Source organism: Lagenorhynchus albirostris, chromosome 12 (assembly GCF_949774975.1).
Source record: "Lagenorhynchus albirostris chromosome 12, mLagAlb1.1, whole genome shotgun sequence".
Taxonomy (NCBI): domain Eukaryota; kingdom Metazoa; phylum Chordata; class Mammalia; order Artiodactyla; family Delphinidae; genus Lagenorhynchus; species Lagenorhynchus albirostris.
Genome location: NC_083106.1, coordinates 80,928,480 through 80,947,900, shown reverse-complemented (window position 1 = coordinate 80,947,900; position 19,421 = coordinate 80,928,480). Strand labels below are relative to the sequence as shown.

At 45.1% G+C, this 19,421-nt stretch overlaps 2 protein-coding genes across 6 annotated transcripts in view; one reads left to right on the top strand and one right to left on the bottom strand.

Moving 5' to 3' along the window:
- The window catches only part of SMAP1 (small ArfGAP 1), a 150,110-nt gene extending 132,825 nt beyond the window's left edge, over positions 1–17,285 (top strand). For 3 of the 5 annotated variants that reach the window (XM_060167540.1, XM_060167539.1, XM_060167541.1), the window contains 4 exons: positions 5,937–6,064; positions 11,732–11,903; positions 12,803–13,110; positions 15,528–17,285. In XM_060167540.1, the coding sequence (XP_060023523.1) occupies positions 5,937–6,064; positions 11,732–11,903; positions 12,803–13,110; positions 15,528–15,671 (752 nt within the window). In that variant the 3' untranslated portion in view covers positions 15,672–17,285. Of the gene's footprint in view, positions 1–5,936; positions 6,065–11,731; positions 11,904–12,616; positions 12,734–12,802; positions 13,111–15,527 lie in introns of all 5 variants that reach the window. The other 2 variants (XM_060167542.1, XM_060167543.1) reach the window with 2 other exon arrangements.
- Positions 16,708–19,421, bottom strand: part of B3GAT2 (beta-1,3-glucuronyltransferase 2) — a 78,623-nt gene continuing 75,909 nt past the window's right edge. Inside the window, exons 3-4 of the mRNA XM_060167544.1 lie at positions 17,097–17,245; positions 16,708–17,016 (exon numbers count right to left, since the gene is read on the bottom strand). Of these exons, the coding sequence (XP_060023527.1) occupies positions 16,930–17,016; positions 17,097–17,245 (236 nt within the window). The 3' untranslated portion in view covers positions 16,708–16,929. The remainder of the gene's footprint in view (positions 17,017–17,096; positions 17,246–19,421) is intronic.

The following is a 19,421-nucleotide window of genomic DNA, read 5'->3' as shown; positions in this document are numbered from 1 at the left end:
CCAGATACACGAGCTCCTCACGCCTCCCCTTTGTAGAGTATCTTGTGATTTAAAGCCCGTCTGCTTCTTGTTGAGCAGACAGCTTCGCATGACCGACGGGTCAGGGCTGTGATGGCGCTTGGAGCAGAGCTGTGGAGAGGGGAGTAGGGAGGAGGCCGACCCAGGCGTGGGCCGTCGTGTGTGTGTGTGGTGTGTGTGGTATGTGTGTGGTGTGTGTGTGGTGTGGTATGTGTGTGTGGTGTGTGTGGTATGTGTGTATGGTGTGTGTGGTATGTGTGTGGTGTGGTATGTGTGTGCGGTGTGTGTGGTATGTGTGTATGGTGTGTGATGTGTGATGTGTGTGTATGGTGTGTGATGTGTGTGTGTGTGTGTGTGTGGCTGTGGCTGTGGCCGCAGCGATGCTCCCAGCTGTGGACAGAGTGATGCTGGAGGACAGGGTTCTGATTGAGAGAGAACTGCAGCCTCACTGCCATGGTGGCCTGGAGTAGGGATTCCAGCTGGGATGCAGTCGCGGTACCGAGGTGGCGGGTCGTGTGGCGCTGAGGCCGTGAGACCAGGAAGGGGGACGGCAGGGGTACCGGCAGCAGTGGCTGCAGGGTCTTCCAGGAGAACGTGGACTCAGAGGAGGAGGCTTCCCGGGAGGAAGGCTCAGCGAGGGCCAGATGTGGGGGAGTGCAGAGGGCAGAGACCAAGAGGGGTTTGTAACCAGACCACTGGTTCTTTTCAGAATGAGTGTCATTATTTCCCTTCTTCTCCCAACAGAAGCAGGATCACCCGCCCCCTGACTGTCGTTTTTCCCCACAGCTCTGCTGTCCCCGAGAAACCCTCTGGTGATCTGTGTTTGGAAAGCATTTCAATTCACCAGTATTTGTGGAGCTTTTGCTCTGTGCCAACGCTGATTGAGGAGACAGCTGCACCCTCTTTCTGACAGAGGATGGGGGGACAGGGCCTAGGCAGTCAGTGTGGTGCAAGTGTGAGCATGTGGGGAGTGCCCGTCACACTCAGTGTGTTCACACGCCGACAAAAACCAAAAATGACATTACTTATATTAAGGCACCTGGGAAGGCTGCTGCTTTGCAGCCCCTGGATTTGGGGGGAGGAGTTGGGAGGCTGCCTGGCCAGCGGGGGGGTGGGGCGCAGGCTGGGGGGGCCCGGGGGCGGGGCCGCGGGGATCACAGGGCCGGGGGCGGGGCCTCGTGCGCTCAGCGGGGAGCTGGGGCCCAGGACGGCGCCCCCGACTGGGCGGTGAGGCCAGCCCCACCCTCTGTGCCCTCTTCTCGGGAGGTGGGGCAGCTGCCCCGGGAACTGTTTTAACCTTGGACGCGGTAGGGGCACTGCTTCTGTTTGGGGGAACCAGGAAAGGCTGCTCAAAAGGATATAGCAGTTGAGTTTTCCAGCTGTACCACCATATTTCTGTTGAAATCCTCGTCTTATTGTGTCAGAATCTCTGGAGGTGATGGGGGCATTAAACCGAGACACTTTATATAGAGCTTGATCAGAGTACCTGGCAACAGAACTTAAAAATGTTAGTATTAATAGTGGGTTATTAAAAATCCAAACTGTTCTATTCTTATTTCCTTTTAGTTTATACATGGTATCATTCAAAAGCATTTGGAATGGGCCAAGAAGAAGACACTAAATATTGTTTTAAGTACTTTGTTTACCTTTACTCATTTGGATTTTTGCTGTCAGGGGAGTTCTGGTATAGCCACGATTAATAGAATCGACAGCTACATGGAAGGTTTCTAGATGATAGAAATGGCCTTCATGACGTTGTGATATTTGAAATGCTACCTTCTTTCTAAGCATCTACCAGTGTGATGATGTGAAGTAGGCCAGTAACTGCACGCTGGGCAGGCCTTCTGTTCGTGTGAGATGTAGCACTGATTTTTAACAACTTTCTTTCTTTGGCTCAAAACGTTTAAGCTTTTCTTGTGAATTTCTGGTATGTGTGCAGTATAAAACAGTCCTCTACCAACTCGTTTTCAGATCTAACATTAGTCTGAAATCTTAAGGTAACTAGAAAGAAAATAGTTGCCCACAGGCAGCTAATTGTAGGCTTGATGCCTTGCCTTTAAAATGGAAATTCCTTCCCTGTTTCACTGCACTGTCCTCATTTCTTGTTTGCTCATTTCCTCTTGGAGGGGGGTCCTTTGTGCTTCATTATCCTTCTTTCTGGTGGTGTTCCAGCTAAGTTTCTGCCATTTGCCTCAGGCTGTTCTTGTACTCTGGCGCTCCCATTCTGTTTGCTGTCCACCGGCTACTGTTTCTGCATGTTGATGAAGGGGCCTGCTCCCCCCGCCCCTGCAGCCGAGCAAGGAGCCTGTGCGCACGGGGAGGTGCTGTGCGTGCAGGTCCTGATGCGCTATCTGCACAGACGGCCACTCCCGTCCTGGAGGCGCTGCGTGGCCTGGCCCTGGGCTCCCCAACCCCTGGAGGGGGAGGTTTCTTTCCACTGGTCTGGGTGTGTGTGCACATGTGCCCATGTGTCTGTACACTCAAAATGTAGCCCATGTGGATTTAATTATTTTTCTTACATTACAGTGCTAATGTAAACATTTACACTGTTTAAACCATTTAATTTGAATAAGACTTACTCTTTCTAAATTTTTAAATGTTTATCTGAAAAACTGCATTTAACATCTTGGTATTCTATGGCTTTTGTGGCCTCTGAGCTTCTGTTTGATCAGCGAGGACTGTGCCGCTGGTGAACCCTTGATGGAGAGGCCGCGTTGAGCTGCAGTGGTTGTGACGGGGCTGCCCGTGCGGCCCAGGTGCCCCTCCATGGCTGCACCGGCCGGGCCCCTCACTGTACCCTGAGGATGCCGGGCCTGGCCGGAGGATGGGGGCGGTGGTGTGTGTGTGTGTGTGTGGAGACAGGCTGGCGCGGAGTGGGTTCTGAACTGTTGATGCCGCTGCTTCTCTAACTTTGTACTAATAATTATTAACTATGTAAGGGTTGGTTTTTAATGTTCAGACTTTTAAGTGATTTCTTTATCTACAGCTGTAACTACATGACTTTTGTGTAATGTGGCTTAAAGAAAGGAGCACACACTGGTCCAGGGCTCAGAAGACTTCGTTCTAGTACAAGTTTTGCTGCTTCACTAGGGAAGCAACATTGAGTCTTGAATCTCTCTGTGCCCCGGTTTCTGTAACTGGGGGTGATGGAAGGAGATGCCTTCTCATCCTCCATGGAGACAGAAATGATAACATGGAAACGTTCTTTTAGAAAGTCCAGGAAGCAGGTGATGTTTATAGTGATGGTAATGATTACTAGCCTTCCCCTGTCCTTTTTAAATTCTGAAAATAAAAAACACAAGTTTTGAAACAAATTGAAACAGTCCTTGGTAGAGAATGTGTTTTATTTAGCAAGCCAAATGTAGTAAGTCAACTTAGCAGACACTGAAATCCAGTGGGAAAACTCGTTGGGAATTTGTGTACTGATTTTGCAAGGGTGAGATGTTTTCATGTAAGTTAAGGATTTGTTCTTCGACAATTCTGTGAATGCTTAGCTTTTTTAGTAACAAGGAGAATTGATGGGAGTTTCAATCCGTCATATTAGGGGACTGTGTGGGGAGAAGACTGGAGGACTTCAAACAGACTTAAAAGACTGTACTACTTTGAACAGACTTAAAATTTCTGAAACATGTTCAGTTTCTAAAGTAATGCAAACATTATTTGCCTGTAGTCGCTGAGCCTCTTGGTTCTCACACAGCGCATCCTGAGCTCACTGATGTTGTACAAGCCAATTGACATGTCCTGGGGCAAAAAATAGATTGATACCTTTTTCCCCAATTCACCAAAAATAATAATAGTGGTAATAATAATAAGTTAATGATAGCATTTTCTCATGTTTAAAGTTTTTTTTTAATATAAATTTATCCTAATTGTTAGTGTTTGCTATTACTTGAAACAGCAAAAAGTTTTAACTGAAAAACTGGAAATAGTTACTTATGCTCATTTTTACTTTTGTTCCTCTTGGTTGTGGTTTATTTTGGAGGACATGTGCTTCTGTTTGCGAGTTTAAGTTGCATGAAATACAGTCATATTTTCTGCTAATAAAGTGCTTCCATGTTCATGTGATAGAATGAACATGTCTGTTTGATGAGGTTGCTCCCCTGTCCTCAGCTCTGTAGCTTAGGGGTTCAAGCACCACTGACTCACATGGCAGTGTTATTTGAGTTTCTTTACTGAGTTGTGGATAGCACAGAGATGTTCCTTTAGTTGTGTTTTTAATCTAGAATACCCTGTCCTTCTAAAATATTTTATTTCTGGTTCATATTACCTGAGGTACTACACATCAGGTAAATGGAATGTGGAATGGGCTGGAAAACATAAAATAGAACCTGAAAGAAGTCTAACTTCAGAATGAATGTTGCCGCTTTGAATGAGTTAGAAACGGAAAAAATTACTTTCATGTATGAGTCATATTTGAATTCTTTTATGTCATGGTTGTGTGTTAGCTTAAAATTCTGTATATTATAAATTAGTAATAATCTACACATTGTTTTATCGCTTCACCTTTAAATTGTCCGTAGTGCTTATAGAGATATAACATGTGTAACGCATAAACATATGTGCTGAGTATATATTTTTTATGGCTCTGATAATGTGATATCATGGAAAATTATTGAAAAATATTTGCAGTTGGTTTCTTCCAAACTAACCTTTCATGGGTTTCACACACACTTTTATAAATTAAGTAGTAAAGAATATTTTACTGTGACCATTTATTCATTGCAATTAATGATAATTTGTTTCACTGAAGCTTAAACAGGGAAATAAAAGATACTAATTTCTATAGTTACACCTCAAAAAAAGAGAAGAAATCTGTGAGTTTCTGTGGGTTATGTTAGAAATACCTAGTACGTGGTAGATCTTGCGTTAAATCTGTTCAGTATCCAAGGATCTACTCTGTGCAAGACGTCCATCCCCCTCCTTGTCGAAGGCGTCTTAGAAGATGCCTCATTTGCCTTCGAGGAGTGTGTGGTTCAGCAGAGGGATCAAGTGAGGTTGTAAGCTGTAAAGTGGGAGCTCGATTAGGATGTAAGTCCTCGGAGATTGGAATTGTGATGTTCTGAACTGCTCCTTGGGTCGTGACCACGGAACACTGAGCTGTGTGAGTTGTCCTGCTCCCTGAAACCCCGTGCTTGCAAGCTCTCTGCACCGCCCCCCACCCGGCCCCCCACCCGACACTTGTGAGTTCTGGACTGACGTCAGGGGTGTCGGTGCCGCCCGGCGGCTCAGTGCACCCAACACTGAGGGTGGCCGCACTTGAGTACAGAAAGGGTCTGTTTCAGTGTTTTGTGGATACTTCCTACGGAATCAGTGTATAGTGTATGTTTGTTTTCTTTCTGTCCAGTTTTTTTCCTTATGTAACTTTAAAATTTAACATTCCAGACATTTTAAACCATTAAAATTTATTTCCAAGGTAGGTAAATGTGATATGAAGTAATATTGGAAACACACACACACACACACACGTGTGTGCGCGCACACACACATGCATATTTATGGAGAGGCAGCCTTCGTAGGAACATGGTATCGTATCCCAGCTTAGCCAGTGACCACAAAGTAGTGCGAGTTTCACAAGGTTATGGGATTAAATGAGTTAATATATGTAAAGTACTCAGAACAGTACCTTACATGTAAGGAAGCATCCGGACACAGAATAATGTCAGTAGTATAATACCATTTGTTAAAAAGGGGTTTGCATATATACTTGGAAACTGGTGGGTAAAGAATATTTCTTTGAGAACAAACAAAACTGGAAATGGTTTCTTTGGGAGAGAGGAGAGAGCCTGGGGTAGAAGGAGGGCATACATTTTGTTGTTAACTTTTTGAACTTTTAACCATATATTTTTAGAATAAAGCCATGTTTCAAGTAATTTAAGAGATTCTAGAATCTTTAAGACAAGAATCTACGTTCTTTTCAGACGGCCCTGCCGAGGTGCCAGTGACTAATGGGAACACAGCCACGGGACAGGCCTTGAACGATGATCTGGACATCTTTGGACCGATGATTTCTAATCCCTTACCTGCAACTGTCCTGCCGCCAGCTCAGGTATGTGTTAAGAGTATGGTTTTACACTGTGTATTTTCTTTTTGGGAAGTTTCAATTTTGAATTGTTTCTTACTTGAAAGCCTCTAGATCTTTAGGCCAGGAGTTGGCTAACTAAGCCTGCAGCTTGTTTTCGCAAATAAAGTGTGATTGGAGACGGCCACTCCGTTTACTTACATGCTGTCTGTGGCCGCTTTCACACTGCAAAAGCAAGTTGAGTAGTTGCAGCAGATATTCTATGACCCACAAAGCCTACGAGTCACTGTCTAAAGTTTGCTAACTCTTGCTCTAGGCAAACGGTGTTTAGAATGAGTAAGTGGGAAAACTCGGACTGTTTCAGCCTTGCCTGCGATCCACAAGGTTACTTACTTCAGAGGGTTTTGAACTGTTTGGCGTGTGAACGTGTGCTCTGTCGGGCCAGCCCAGGACAGTGTTTCCTTCCGGGTGCAGGGAAACTGAGAACAAGAAATTCTAGCAAACTCAGTACCCATATGCTTTTTTATGAAGACACGTTATTTCTTAGCCTTAAAATCTGCCTTTTTTTATTTTAATGATTTTTTAAAAAATTATTTAGAACGTAATATTAACGATAAAGATTTTTAAAAAGTATCAGTGGTAAAGAAATTTTGACTTGCCTTCTTAACTTTACATGGAATTTTTTTTTCTCTTTTGCCTTTATTTATTTATTTTTTAATTGAAGTCTAGTTGATTTACAGTGCTGTGTTAGGTTCAGGTGTACAGCAAAGTGATTCAGTTATATACATATATGTTCTTTTTCAGATTCATTTCCCCTATAGGTTATTACAAAATATTGAGTATAGTTTCCTGTGCTATATAGTAGGTCCTTGTTGGTTAACTGTTTTATATATAGTAGTGTGTATATGTTAATCCCAAACTGATTTATCCCTCCCCCCCTTTCCCCTTTGGTAACCATAACTTTGTTTTCTATGTCTGTGAGTCTATATCTGTTTTGTAAGTAAGTTCATTTGTGTCGTATTTTATTGATTGATTGATTGATTGCCACACCACGCAGCATGTGTGGGACCTTACAGGGATCAAACCCGTGCCCCCCGCCCCCTGCAGTGGAAGCGAGGAGTCTTAACCACTGGAATGCCAGGGAAGTCCCTGTGTCGTATTTTAGATTCCACATACAAGTGATATCATATTATATTTGTCTTTCTCTGACTTCACTCAGTATGGTAATCCCTAGGTCCATCCATGTTGCTACAAATGGCATTGTTTCATTCTTTTATGGCTGAGTAATATTCCATTGTATATACGTACCACATCTTCTTTATTCATACCTCTGTTGATGGATGTTTAGGTTGCTTCCATGTCCTGGCTATTGTAAACAGTGCTGCTATGAACATTGGGGTGCATGTGTCTTTTTGAATTACGGTTTTCTCTGGGTATATGCCCAGTAGTGGGATTGCTGGGTCGTATGGTAGTTCTATTTTTAGTTTTTTAGGGAACCTCCATACTGTTCTCCATAGTGGCTGCACCAATTTACATTCCCACCAACAGTGCAAGAGGGTTCCCTTTTCTCCACACCCTCTCCAGCATTTATTGTTTGTAGATTTTTATGATGATGGCCATTTTGACCAGTGTGAGGTGGTACCTCATTGTAGTTTTGATTTGCATTTCTCTAATAATTAGAGATGTTGAGCATCTTTTCATGTGCTTTTTAGCCATCTGTATGTCTTTGGAGAAATGTCTATTTAGGTCTTCTGCCCATTTTTGGATTGGGTTGTTTGGTTTTTTTGATATTGAGCTGCATGAGCTGTTTGTATATTTTGGAGATTAATCCCTTGTTGGTCACATCTTTTTTTTGTTGTTAAATATTTCAAATATTTTTTCAGCTTTATTGTGGTATAATTGAAAAATAAAATTATATGTTTAAAATGTATAACGTAACGTGTTGATATATATATTCGTTGTGAAGATTCCTACCACTAAGTTAATTAACACATATATTATCTCACAAATTCACCTTTTTTGTGTGTGAGAATGCTTAAAATCTACTCTCATTGAATTTCATTTATACAATACAATATAATCAACTATAGCTACCATATTATGCATTAGATCCTCAGATCTCACATCTTATAACTGAAAATGTGTACCTGCCTCCCAGCCCTTGGCAAACACCATTCTGCTCTGTTTCTATGGGTTTGCCTTTTTTTAAGATTTCACATATAAGTGATACCGTGCAGTATTTGTCTTTAAGGTGAGATATTAATATATAACTTCCAGGGACATAGGTTACTCTTAAGCCCACAACTTAAGATTCTGTTTTGGGTTTTTTTTGTGTTTTTTTTTTTTTTTTGCGGTACGGGGGTCTTTCACCGTTGTGGCCTCTCCCGCTGTGGAGAACACGCTCCGGACGCGCAGGCTCAGCGGCCATGGCTCACAGGCCCAGCTGCTCCGTGGCACGTGGGATTCTCCCGGACCGGGGCACGAACCTGCGTCCCCTGCATCGGCAGGCGGACTCCCAACCACTGCGCTACCAGGGAAGCCCGAGATTCTGTTTTAAATTTACAAATAAGCAACTAGTTTTTTGTAGTAAAGTATAATTTTTGAGGTAAAATATTTCTCTGTCTCTAGAAAACCTGAGCCAAATGGGAATTGTTTGGATGGAAAGTTTTAACAAGAAAGAACCAATGTCTTATTAGGAAGACGAATTACGTGTATTTTTATTATATATATTTGTCATTATGATAGTCGTTGTATAATTAACGCTGGAATTGAGCAGATAGATTTCTGAGGAATCATTAGTTTAAGTGGAGCTTCATCTGCAGCATCGCTGTTTATTTTCAGAGAAGATAGCTTTATTTTATGGCTTTGCCTCTTCTCCTCCTTCCCCCAACACGTAAAAAGAGGAACTAAGTATTGCTAGTATCGTTTCGGTTAACATTAATTACCTTGTGAATGTGTGCAGCCGTGGGTATGCGTGTGGTAGTAAAAGAAGAAGTCTCACGCTAACATTTTGGGTGTGGAAAGAAGTATTTGGGATACTTGACAGTCCCAGCATGCAAAGCAGCTTCTTTTGGTCTGGCGTTCTAGCGGGCCGTTCGGCCGGCCCGCCTTCCTTAGACTCCACTGCGGGGCGGGAACCGCTCTGCAGCTGCTTGCGCGTTAGACCCCAGGCCAGCCGAGGCCCCGTGGGTTCTGTGCAGGGAGAGCAGCGAGCCGGACAGTGCGGATCTCAGCCCCCCTCAGTGTGCGTGCAGCTCCTCCTCGTGCCCCCAGGGCCGCCCTGGCCTTCGTGCTGGGCCTCTGTACCTGAGAGGAAACAGGGCAGGTCTTCAAAATCACACCTCATTCTTTTTCTGGAATGTTTTTGGACCAAAATGGTGTCAGTTTTATGGAGCCCTCTAAAATAATTTGGTGAACAGAATTATCTTCCCTCCAAACTACATGTAAAGACCCTAATCCAGACATTTTGTCAAAATAATGTCTTTGAAAATTGGGGGAGGGAGAGAGAAGGTGGGTTAAAGCACTCATTTTACACACACACACTGTACGTAGTTTACTAATTTGGTGGCTTTTTATGCTGTGAAATTGAATTGGACCCCACTAGGAATTACTCTGAACCCTGCTTCTTTCAGTCCTGATTTTCTGAGTGTGGTGCAAATTCTGGTTGAAGATTTCCCCTCACGTGAATGTGAGCTGGATTGATGTGACCGTCTGCTTTCCTGTCTGGCTGTGCAGTCTTCCCTGAGGGGCTGGGAACGCTCCGCTGACCCGAGAGGACGCATGTACTGGAGGTTGAGGGGCGTCGTTCCAGTGTCCCCCAGGGTGACACGTAGAAGCCCTCCCTTTCCTGTTCTGTCCATAATATCCACATCCCCAAGCATCTAGACTCACACAGGTGCTGCGGCCTGTCCTCGGTTTGGCCCAGGATCCCAGACGGCCAGAGAGCCTTTGCCTGGGGATCCTGCGGCCTCCGGAAAGTGCGCGCGTACCGGCAGCAGTGGTTCTCCTTTTACCTTGGAGTGGTCCTGCCGGCACGTGGGGCGCCCCCATCACCCGCCCCGTAAATGGCCGTTCGAGCACCTGCTAGCCAGTCTGCCTGGCGTGGCTGTGCTTAGACTGTGTCCCTGTGGAGGCAGGCGTTCATCGGAAGAAACACACGCGTCTGGAGCACGGGGCTGCTCTAGCCTGAGGTGGAATAATAGTAGCTTTCCCAAGCACTTCAGGTTTTCTCACACGTCTGTGTCCTCCTCAGGGAACAGACCCCAGGGTTTTGAGCAGGTTTTTAGACTGAACAGAAACTAAACGTGCTGGAGGATCATTTAGTGAGGTGTGGCTGCTTTGTCACCTAGCAACACTAACAGCCAATGCTGGCGTCTGCCAAGCACTCCCTGTGGCCGTGGGGCGTGGCGGTAAGGCAGCTCCTCCCTGGGCCCAGAGGGAAGGCGGAGTGGCAGGTCCGAGGGCACTGGGGCGAGCCTGCAGGCTGGCTGCAGGGCCCACGCTCTCGGCCTCTGCCTTCTGCTTCATTGCTACGTCAGATATATTTGATTCAAGCCCACTGTTGTATTTGAATTCTATCATGTCCAGTTTCTTACACATTTCAGATCTTTTGCAAAATTATGTGGCTTTTTTTCCTGTCTTAAAATTCTTGCTTGATGTCATAATAGATTCAAAATATTGTTCTGCTTAAGTTCGTTTGTGAGCATAATGCTTGGATGCTAATTTATTGAAAGGCTTTTTAGCCAAGGCATTAAATGTTTGATTTTTTAAAAATTCAAGCCAGATCATGCACACTATGATTTAACTCTACTTGCTGCTCACCTCGTTCTATAGTTTGAGAAGACTCTTATCCAGTTTTTACTAGTCTTCATAGACTTCTCTGAAACTCTTCATATCTAAGTCAATTCCCTATACGCAAATGTGATTGAATATTTAGTGACCACAGAGATCATTAAAGTGAGGTGTCAGTTGTGACTGTGTAATACTATCTGTGTGCAAGATACAGGAGATGAAGTGAAATTTTTTGTTTTGTATTACAATATCCACATGCTCATTTGTATTCGTGTTCTTACCCCTGTCTACAAGCGGAATGCAAGGTGTAGGGGAGAGTGCAGTGGTCGCAGTTTTGCTGGACCTCATATCTGGGTAGACTGGAAGCATTCTAATGTTGCGGTAAAAACGGATTAGATTCGGTTCATAAAAATATCATGATGTTGCTTTTGAAAATCAAAACTTTTTTTCCCCCCCAAAGAAGACAAAATCAGCCATTGCAGGACCCTCCTGCAGTCTGCTGTAGTTGTAGAAATGTTCTTCACTCCACGGGATGCCAGTTCTTGGCAGCAGTGATTGTGCGAACAATCAGGAGATGTGCGAACATCTCCCAGGAATGCTGGTCCTTAAGCGGCACCACATGCCTGTTGTTGAAGCCACTGTGGTCAGGATGTGGTGGGCAGAACTCAGCATCAGAGAGGTTCTATCTACTCCTTTTACATTAACAGATTCAAAATAGGAAATGTTCCTCTATCCTGCATGTAGGTTTTGCATGGGCTTTGTCAGCGATTCCCTTTAGTGTCACCATGTTACCTTCTACAGTTGTTTAGTTTCTAATTTCATAACTTCATTTGGATTTCAAGGAATGGATGAGCTGTGTTTTATTATGCAGAATTCGACAGCTTGTTTTGGTATCTGTCTCAGGGGACGTCCTCTGTACCAGCAGTTGCCGCTCTGTCTGCAGTGACATCTGGGGATCTGGATCTATTCACTGAGCAAACTACTAAGTCAGAAGAGGTGGCCAAGAAACAGCTCTCCAAAGACTCCATCTTGTCTCTGTATGGCACGGGGACCACCCAGCAGCAGAGTGCTCCTGGTAATGCATTTGAAATCTGCTTTCCGTGAATTGCAGTGACATCACTAGAAGTGTATTCTTTGTGCTTATGTAATGTCAATTACATTTCTTCCTTGTTTTTTCTGTGTAGTGAGTGCTTTTGTTGTTGCGGTTTACACAACTACAAAACTGAAATGAAAGAAGCATTAGGATTAGAATGCACAAAACTTTATTCATTTAGGATTAACAAGCTGGTCGCACGTCACTTAATGTTTCACAAGCCTTATAGGACAGGGATTATCTTTGAAGAATTATTTAAATTTGATTTGCCTGAAGTTTATAACTCTGTACAGTATGGTATTCTTTCTGCACGTAAACAGTAAGTCTGAAATATCACATGAAATCAAAAAAAGCTTTGAGGTTTTTTTTTTAATATATCAAAAAGAAATACTAGCACGGTAAAGATTTATGTTTACACAGTTTTAATCTGTCATTTCCTCTAAAATAATGGGCTGCATTTCACATAAGAGCTGAAATTATATGACGTCTCAGCTGCTTCCATTAAAGCCAGCGACAGTCCACTCTGACTTGTTTACTTGGTAGTGAGAGACCAGTGGTGCAAATCAGCAGAAACACAGTCTCATGCTATATAGTTTGGTCTTCACAATGGATGTTTTATGTAGCTGTTGCACAGGATTTATTTACCCTAGTTAAATTTGCTCAGGCTCCTAACTGATTTGTCTGCTTCCTGGAAGTAACCAGCCCTGAGGGTGCAGGTGTGAGCTGCTCTGAGCAACAGGAGCCAGACCAGAAGGAAAGCCTTTGCCGTGGGTAGTTCAGCAAGACGGGCTCCTGTTTCTGTGCTGACAGAGGCGAGTGCAGCGCTATGCGGTAACCCTGTTCTCTTCGTTTGTTTTCTCTGCTCGGTTCTTCTGCTGCAGGTGTGTTTATGGGACCCACAAATATACCGTTTCCCTCACAAGCACCGGCTGCATTTCAAGGCTTCCCGTCCATGGGCGGGCCTGTGCCTGCAGCTCCTGGCCTTGCGGGAAGCGTGATGGGGCCGAGCGCGGGCGTGATGGTGGGCGTGCCCCTGCCCAACGGCTTCATGGGAAACGCACAGACTGGGGTGATGCCACTTCCGCAGAGTGTGGTCGGCCCCCCAGGAGGGATGGTGGGACACGCGGGTGCAGCCCAGAGTAAGTTTGGCCTGCCGCCAGCTCAGCAGCCCCCATGGAACCTCTCCCAGGTAGGGTCCTTTCTCTCCAATTTCTCCAAAATCAGAGAAACCAGATCTTGTTTTCTAAATGGTTTTATTTGTTTTTAAATCTAACAATCTGGCAGAAAGAATTGAGTAGGGATAATGTTATAAAAGGTAAAAACTGTTTAATCAAATAGACAAATGAGCTGTCATTGTTCCTATATTTAGAATATTCTGTAGAGAATGTTAAGCATTTTTTCATTTCTGATTATAACACAGCTGTAATGGTGAATGTCCCTCATTTGTTTGTAACAGCTAGAAATTATCTTGGGCATCTTTTGAAATTAGCACCAAGCTTTAAACCCAGCCCCCTGGTGGGTTGTTTGTATAGACCACCTAGACCAACCTATTTTCACTAATAATTTTGGGGGCTCTTGGTAACTTTCACAAATTAGAAAACAACCCAGCCTCATATTCTCAGAGCACTGTTTTTGAGAGATCTAGGCTGTGCGTGGATTTATAAAAAATCTTTTTGTTCAAATACATTTCTAAAGTTGTATTTTCTTCTTACTTATAGTCACATTTATGTTTAAAAAAAATATACACTAGTTCAAGAATTCCCGTAAGATATGAACCAGTCCATATTTGTGTCTTACATCCCCTCATATTACAAAATCCTATTTCTGCCTAAGTTAGTTTAGAGCCAGGAGATGACATTTTAGTATTACCTCTTTCAAATCCATTCTGACTTTCCTCTGGCTTCACAGACAGAGGCCTCAGACCTAGGTTCGTGGTCCCACTCTTCTTCCTTGTACACTTCCTTATTTGATGTTCCTCTGGTATTTTGATGCCCTTGACTTCTGTTCTCGTCAGCATTCAGGGAATAGTATATAGCAATTTCTAACCGACATTATTAGCAAAATCACTATATATCCCATGAATGTTCCAAGTTATTTTTTACTGTCACTATTTAAAGGAATATCTATATGACATTGGTCTGTGCACTCTGGGAATCTCAAAAATCGTTAAGTGTCAAATGTCAGTAATAGCTTTTGTGCAGCCGGAATGCTGAAGCAGACCCAGCCCAGGTTAGGGTGCCTGCTGAACCAGTAAGGACTTACCCCACCTTACTTCCGGGCCCGCCGAAGGGAGTGCTCTTCTCCAGCTCTCTCTTGGTGGGGTCTGCTGGCCATGACAGGTACTAAACATCCTTCAGTACCTAGGAAGAAGCGACCTGCCCCTCCAGACACTGTGCCTCCCTCATCAGTGATGTGGTTAGTATTAGGGTTTTTGAAGAACTAAGAACTGCAGACGGTTGAACTTTATTAATACAATCCAACCCTGAGCATAGATTTTTTTTTTTTAATCTTTTTTTTTTTTCTTTTTTGCGGTACGAGGGCCTCTCACTGTTGGGGCCTCTCCCGTTGCGGAGCACAGGCTCCGGACGCGCAGGCTCAGCGGCCATGGCTCACGGGCCCAGCCGCTCCGTGGCATGTGGGATCTTCCTGGACCGGGGCACGAACCCACGTCCCCTGCATCGGCAGGCGGACTCTCAACCACTGCGCCACCAGGGAAGCCCTGAGCATAGGTTTTGAATCCACTCTACTTAGTAGTAAATCTTGCCTTTCCTTCACTTACCATCAGTCTTAGAAGTGAGAGCACCACAGGGGAGGGTTAGGAGGCTTATGTACACACGACTCCAGTCTGGAAGAAAAGTACATGTAATCTTACACCTTTAGGACTCCAGTCTGGAAGGAAAGTACATGTAATCTTACACCTTTTGTCATACAATAGGCGTTTATATGGTTGGCTATAGCAAAAGAAAAATATGTTTTATGACCTTTTTAAATATTTATAAAGTATACAGAGCTATTTAAGACTTGAATAAAGACAGAACAATTGCCATCATATACAGTTCATAATTTTGGAGTAGTTTACTTTCAGACATTTCCTTAGTCCTTAGTAGTTAAGCTATAGTTGAAGGCATATCCTAGAAAGTATATGGTTGAAAGTATTGCTAGTATAGTTGAAAGTTCGAATAGCAGACTCATGGCACATCCAGATATGAATTCAGCGATTGCTTTGGTACTTTTTCCAGTTGTGGTTAATCTTTGGGGGACAAGAAATTGAGTCCAGAAAATGAATAAATATAAAATGACTTGAGACCACTTTATAGACAGGGTTGAAAAGCAGAAGGAAATAGCAACCAAGAAGGGAACACGGTAGCTATTTGCTTTCTGTGGAGAAAGCATCGTGTGGTCGGCTGCTTTTACTCCAGGGCTCGGGCAGCTGTTCACATGGATGAAAAATACTTAGAGTTGCTATTAAGTGTCCGTGTCTCTCTGAGTAAATCAACTTCGAGTAAAGGCCCACTTCTACTAAAATAGGCTGGCCATTAGAAATGTCTAGCAGTGGCTGAAGAAACCAGGCCTGCAAAGTGAAGGATGCCTTTTGTGTGTTCACAGGTGAACCAGCAGATGGCTGGCCTGAGCCTGGGCGGCGCAAGCCCCGCGGCAGGCTTCAGCCAGACCCCCAGCACCACGGCGGGGGCAGCGGGGTGGTCGGGGGCCTCGTCAGGTCAGACGCTCAGCACGCAGCTGTGGAAGTGACCCTGCAGCACGGCCCACCGCGCTCCCCCCTGACATTCCTGCGGAGATGCAGCCGGGTTCCCCTGTTCATTCGTGTACATAATATTTTTTTCTTTTCTCCCCATTTGTTCATATTAAGCATTATCTGATTGATTGACCGTGTTGGTCTGTACTGATGGATTAAATTTGCTGTGGTGAAAAGCAGGCTGAGAAACCATTTCATGTCGAGGGCAGCTTTTGCTCACATTTCCCAGGATTTCATAGACACCGTATCTGGGAAGCTGCTCGGTCAACGTGCATGATCAGTTTCCCTCTCGAGGAAGTTGTAGCTCTCATGTTTGCATATAAGGGAAGTAGCTATCATGTTTGTTAGTAATACCTCTAACAGTATGACCCCACCCCCAGAGTAGCCAGTAATCCCGTAGGAAGGTACTGTATGATCAAATGTTTAATCATATAAATAGAATGTCAATGTATCACTGAGCACTGTTTTCTAGTGTATCCAGATTCTTTTATGTCATCATTCACGTCACTGTGCTGTTGCTATGATGTGCTTAACCGGGAACGTGGTTAGAGAAAGGAAGATAAACCTGGATGTTACTACGAAGTTAGTTGTTTAACGAATGTTTGAAGAAGTCAGATTTTACCTGCCTCCCTTGTAATTGGGATCTCTTCCTATGTACACGTAGCGCTAACAAACACGAGACCTTTCTCTGCACTAGATGCAAACAGGGTAACTAAACAAGCCACTTCAACCCTTGAAGGCGTATCCAGGTTTATGACAGTAATTGTGTTTACATTTTATGGTGCCTAGTACTGACAGATGTCATATCCCTGTATTAAACAGATGAATCCATAGACCTTTTTTGTGGGTTTTATTTCCTATGATGTATACTGCCACCAGTCTTACAAAAGTTACTTCACGTTGCAGAGTCACAAATTGGGAATGTGCTGTTGACAGAACACTTGTCATCTGTTTGTTTTGTTCAGTTCTACCAATTAATTATAAGGCCAAATGGGAAAAAAAAGTATGTAAGAAGATTCTGGGAATGGTACTAGCCTGCGTGCCATTAGCTGTGCTGTACAGAGACCCTCCGGGTTGCTTGTAAGGGAGCATGCAGAACAAACGGAGACAAGAGCGGCTGTCTCTACCCGTGCTCAGCTTCCGGACACAACCACCCTGTAAGCAGGTGCCCGTCGGGAGGAGAGCAGAGGAAACGGCCCCCGGGTGCCCGCAGCCCTACCCCGCACGCCCGCCAGAGCACCAGCTGCGGCTCTGTCACACCTCGATCGTCACCGTGTCCAGGTGGTACTTGGGCTCGTTGGCTAGGTTCACCTTCTCTGTCCGAGTGTGCCACACGAGGACCTGCGGGGAGGAGACCTGATGGGTAGCCACGCTCTCAAGGGACACACAGCAAAGTCAAGAGGCACGAGTGCAATGAATACCTTGGTGCAGTTACTTGCTTTCGGTTCCAGTTCTTCGACGGTCGTGATCTGCTTTAGAAAGTCAGATTCCTGCATCCCAGGCTGGGACCCACGACGCTTAAATACAGCTTTGGGGTTGGACAAGATGACTTGAAGGCTTACAGCAAATCCTTTGTGAAAGTTAAAAAAAAAAAAGTCTTTAAAGTAAAATACTGGTGTACTTCTGTTTTTTTCTATATAATCTTCGTCACATCAAAACCCGTTTTTTTTCAGTATCTACCGTGGGCCAAGTCTTGGTTCACAGAGTTGAGCAGGAGTGTTACCTGCATCATCACAGTCTCAGGACAGCCCGCCTTTACAATAGAGCACGTCTGCCGCCCTGATCGAGGCTGTGTGTGGAGGGGTGGCTTCTGGACACTACGTAGCCTGTTGATGACAAAGGGTGCACGGCGCAGAGGTCGTCACAGCCCCCGCACGTTTGGCCTCTGGGAGTAACTAGAACTCAGTACACCTGAAATGCACACAGTCTCGCCCTGCCTGTCCCCGGGGAGGAGGCCGCCCCGCTTTCCTGCCTGTCCTCTGACATCTCCATGTGTTCCTACCAAAGCCAGCACTGCTCTGATGGACCCTGAGGTTAGAAGACGGAGGAATACAAGTCCCGTCAGTTAGCTGGGAAATGAATACTCTATAGTCATTTGGTATAAATTTCCAATTTGATTCAATCTGAAGAGCGGGGCGTGGGGGGCTGGAAATCAGTACAGGAGATATCATCAGGCCATTTGGCAAATTTGGTTTTTGTAGTTCATTTTTCAAGGAAACAGATGAGTGTCAGTTTCCTTAAATGGTTTGGTGTTACGGAAAATCATTACTCTTTAGTCTGTAGTTTAACAAACTGTGTTACAGGCTTAGCCATTAAGCGCTCCACAAGCCGCCTCTGGCAGCAACTGTCACAGCCGTCCTAATTGTCGTGCAGGTCTGCACCCCGACCTCTGCTCTTCACGACTAAGCTGACACTGTAAAGCCAGGCGCCCTTCCAGAGTTAGGAGGATCAGTCTCCTCCCAGGAACGTTTTCTTAGCAGCTTTTTGCCCTTCCCTACATTAACTGAGCTGATTTATGCCGCTTTATGCAAACGCATAGTTAGCAAAGTTAGTATCAAATGATTCCAGTCAGTCGCGGGGGAGCTGTGAGCAGAGCACAGCCAGCATCCTCTTAACCTCTCCAGATGCGGGACTGCAGACCCGCGCTCCCGCCCCCGCCGCCCCCGTGGGAGAACGCACCGCGAAGCTGCCTACAGACACAGGTGGGTACCGCAGGTGCTGAGCGAGCCCGAACACGGAGACAGGTGCTGCGAGCGTTGTCCCGAGGCCTGGCCCGGGATCTCCACCAATCCTGGCGGGGCAGCACGTCCCGGCAGAATTCGGAGTTAGCACCTCCGTTTTCTCATGGGTCCTTGCAGCTGAGAACCGGCCAAGTCACTCAGCCTCTCTCGATTCTGAAACTCCCCCGTTTCCTCACCCGCAAGGGTGGCGTGACACCCCCTCCCCTCACGTCTGATGTGAAATTAGTGAACAGAAAGCCTTCACTAACTGCAAAGCTCTGTTCAGAGGACCCTAAGATAGATAAATGCCGATACCACTGTAAATACTATCATGAGGGGAGGTGGCTTAGCCACCACCTATGGCTGGAGAACAGTGTTGACGGCAAGAGGCTCAGGAAAGTTCCAGGCCACCTGCGCTTCACCCCACTTGGCTAACAAGTCTGAAGCCTTCCTCGGATGTGGCTTCAACAGCCCCGGGCCCCAACAGGAAGTCAAAGGTTCAAATTAACACAAAAAAGTGATTTCTACTGGGTCAACTCAGATCTTAGGATGAAAAGATTTCTGGGGTTGTTTTCATGTGCTTTAAGTAAGCTTCATCCTTTTTTTTTCCTAGCTCAGAGTTCTGCCCTTTTTAACCATACTGAAGCTCCTGGTATATTTCTCACATGGCCTCAAGGTACTGATTTTATTTCCCCATTCTCATAAAAAAAAAAAACAGGATCCGAGTTGCGCAGAAGTCATTGTGAAAATTATATGAAGCCACTTGGATCTGACTTTCCCCATTTTCCCTCAGGCTAACACATTCATCGTCGTGACCACTGAAGGATTCAGATTAAGAGTGTCTTCTTGCTTTGTGTAGCTCAGGAATATCCTGCTAGCTCCTAAAGCAGTTATATGGCAAAGTCTACCATATAGACAGGCAGAGCTGACAGCCAGCTGTGAAACTACTCCCTGCTCTGCTGCAAGGCCCTTTCCTGGTCCCACTGGAGAATGGGGTGCAGGCTGGCAGCCCGGGGAGAGAATTGG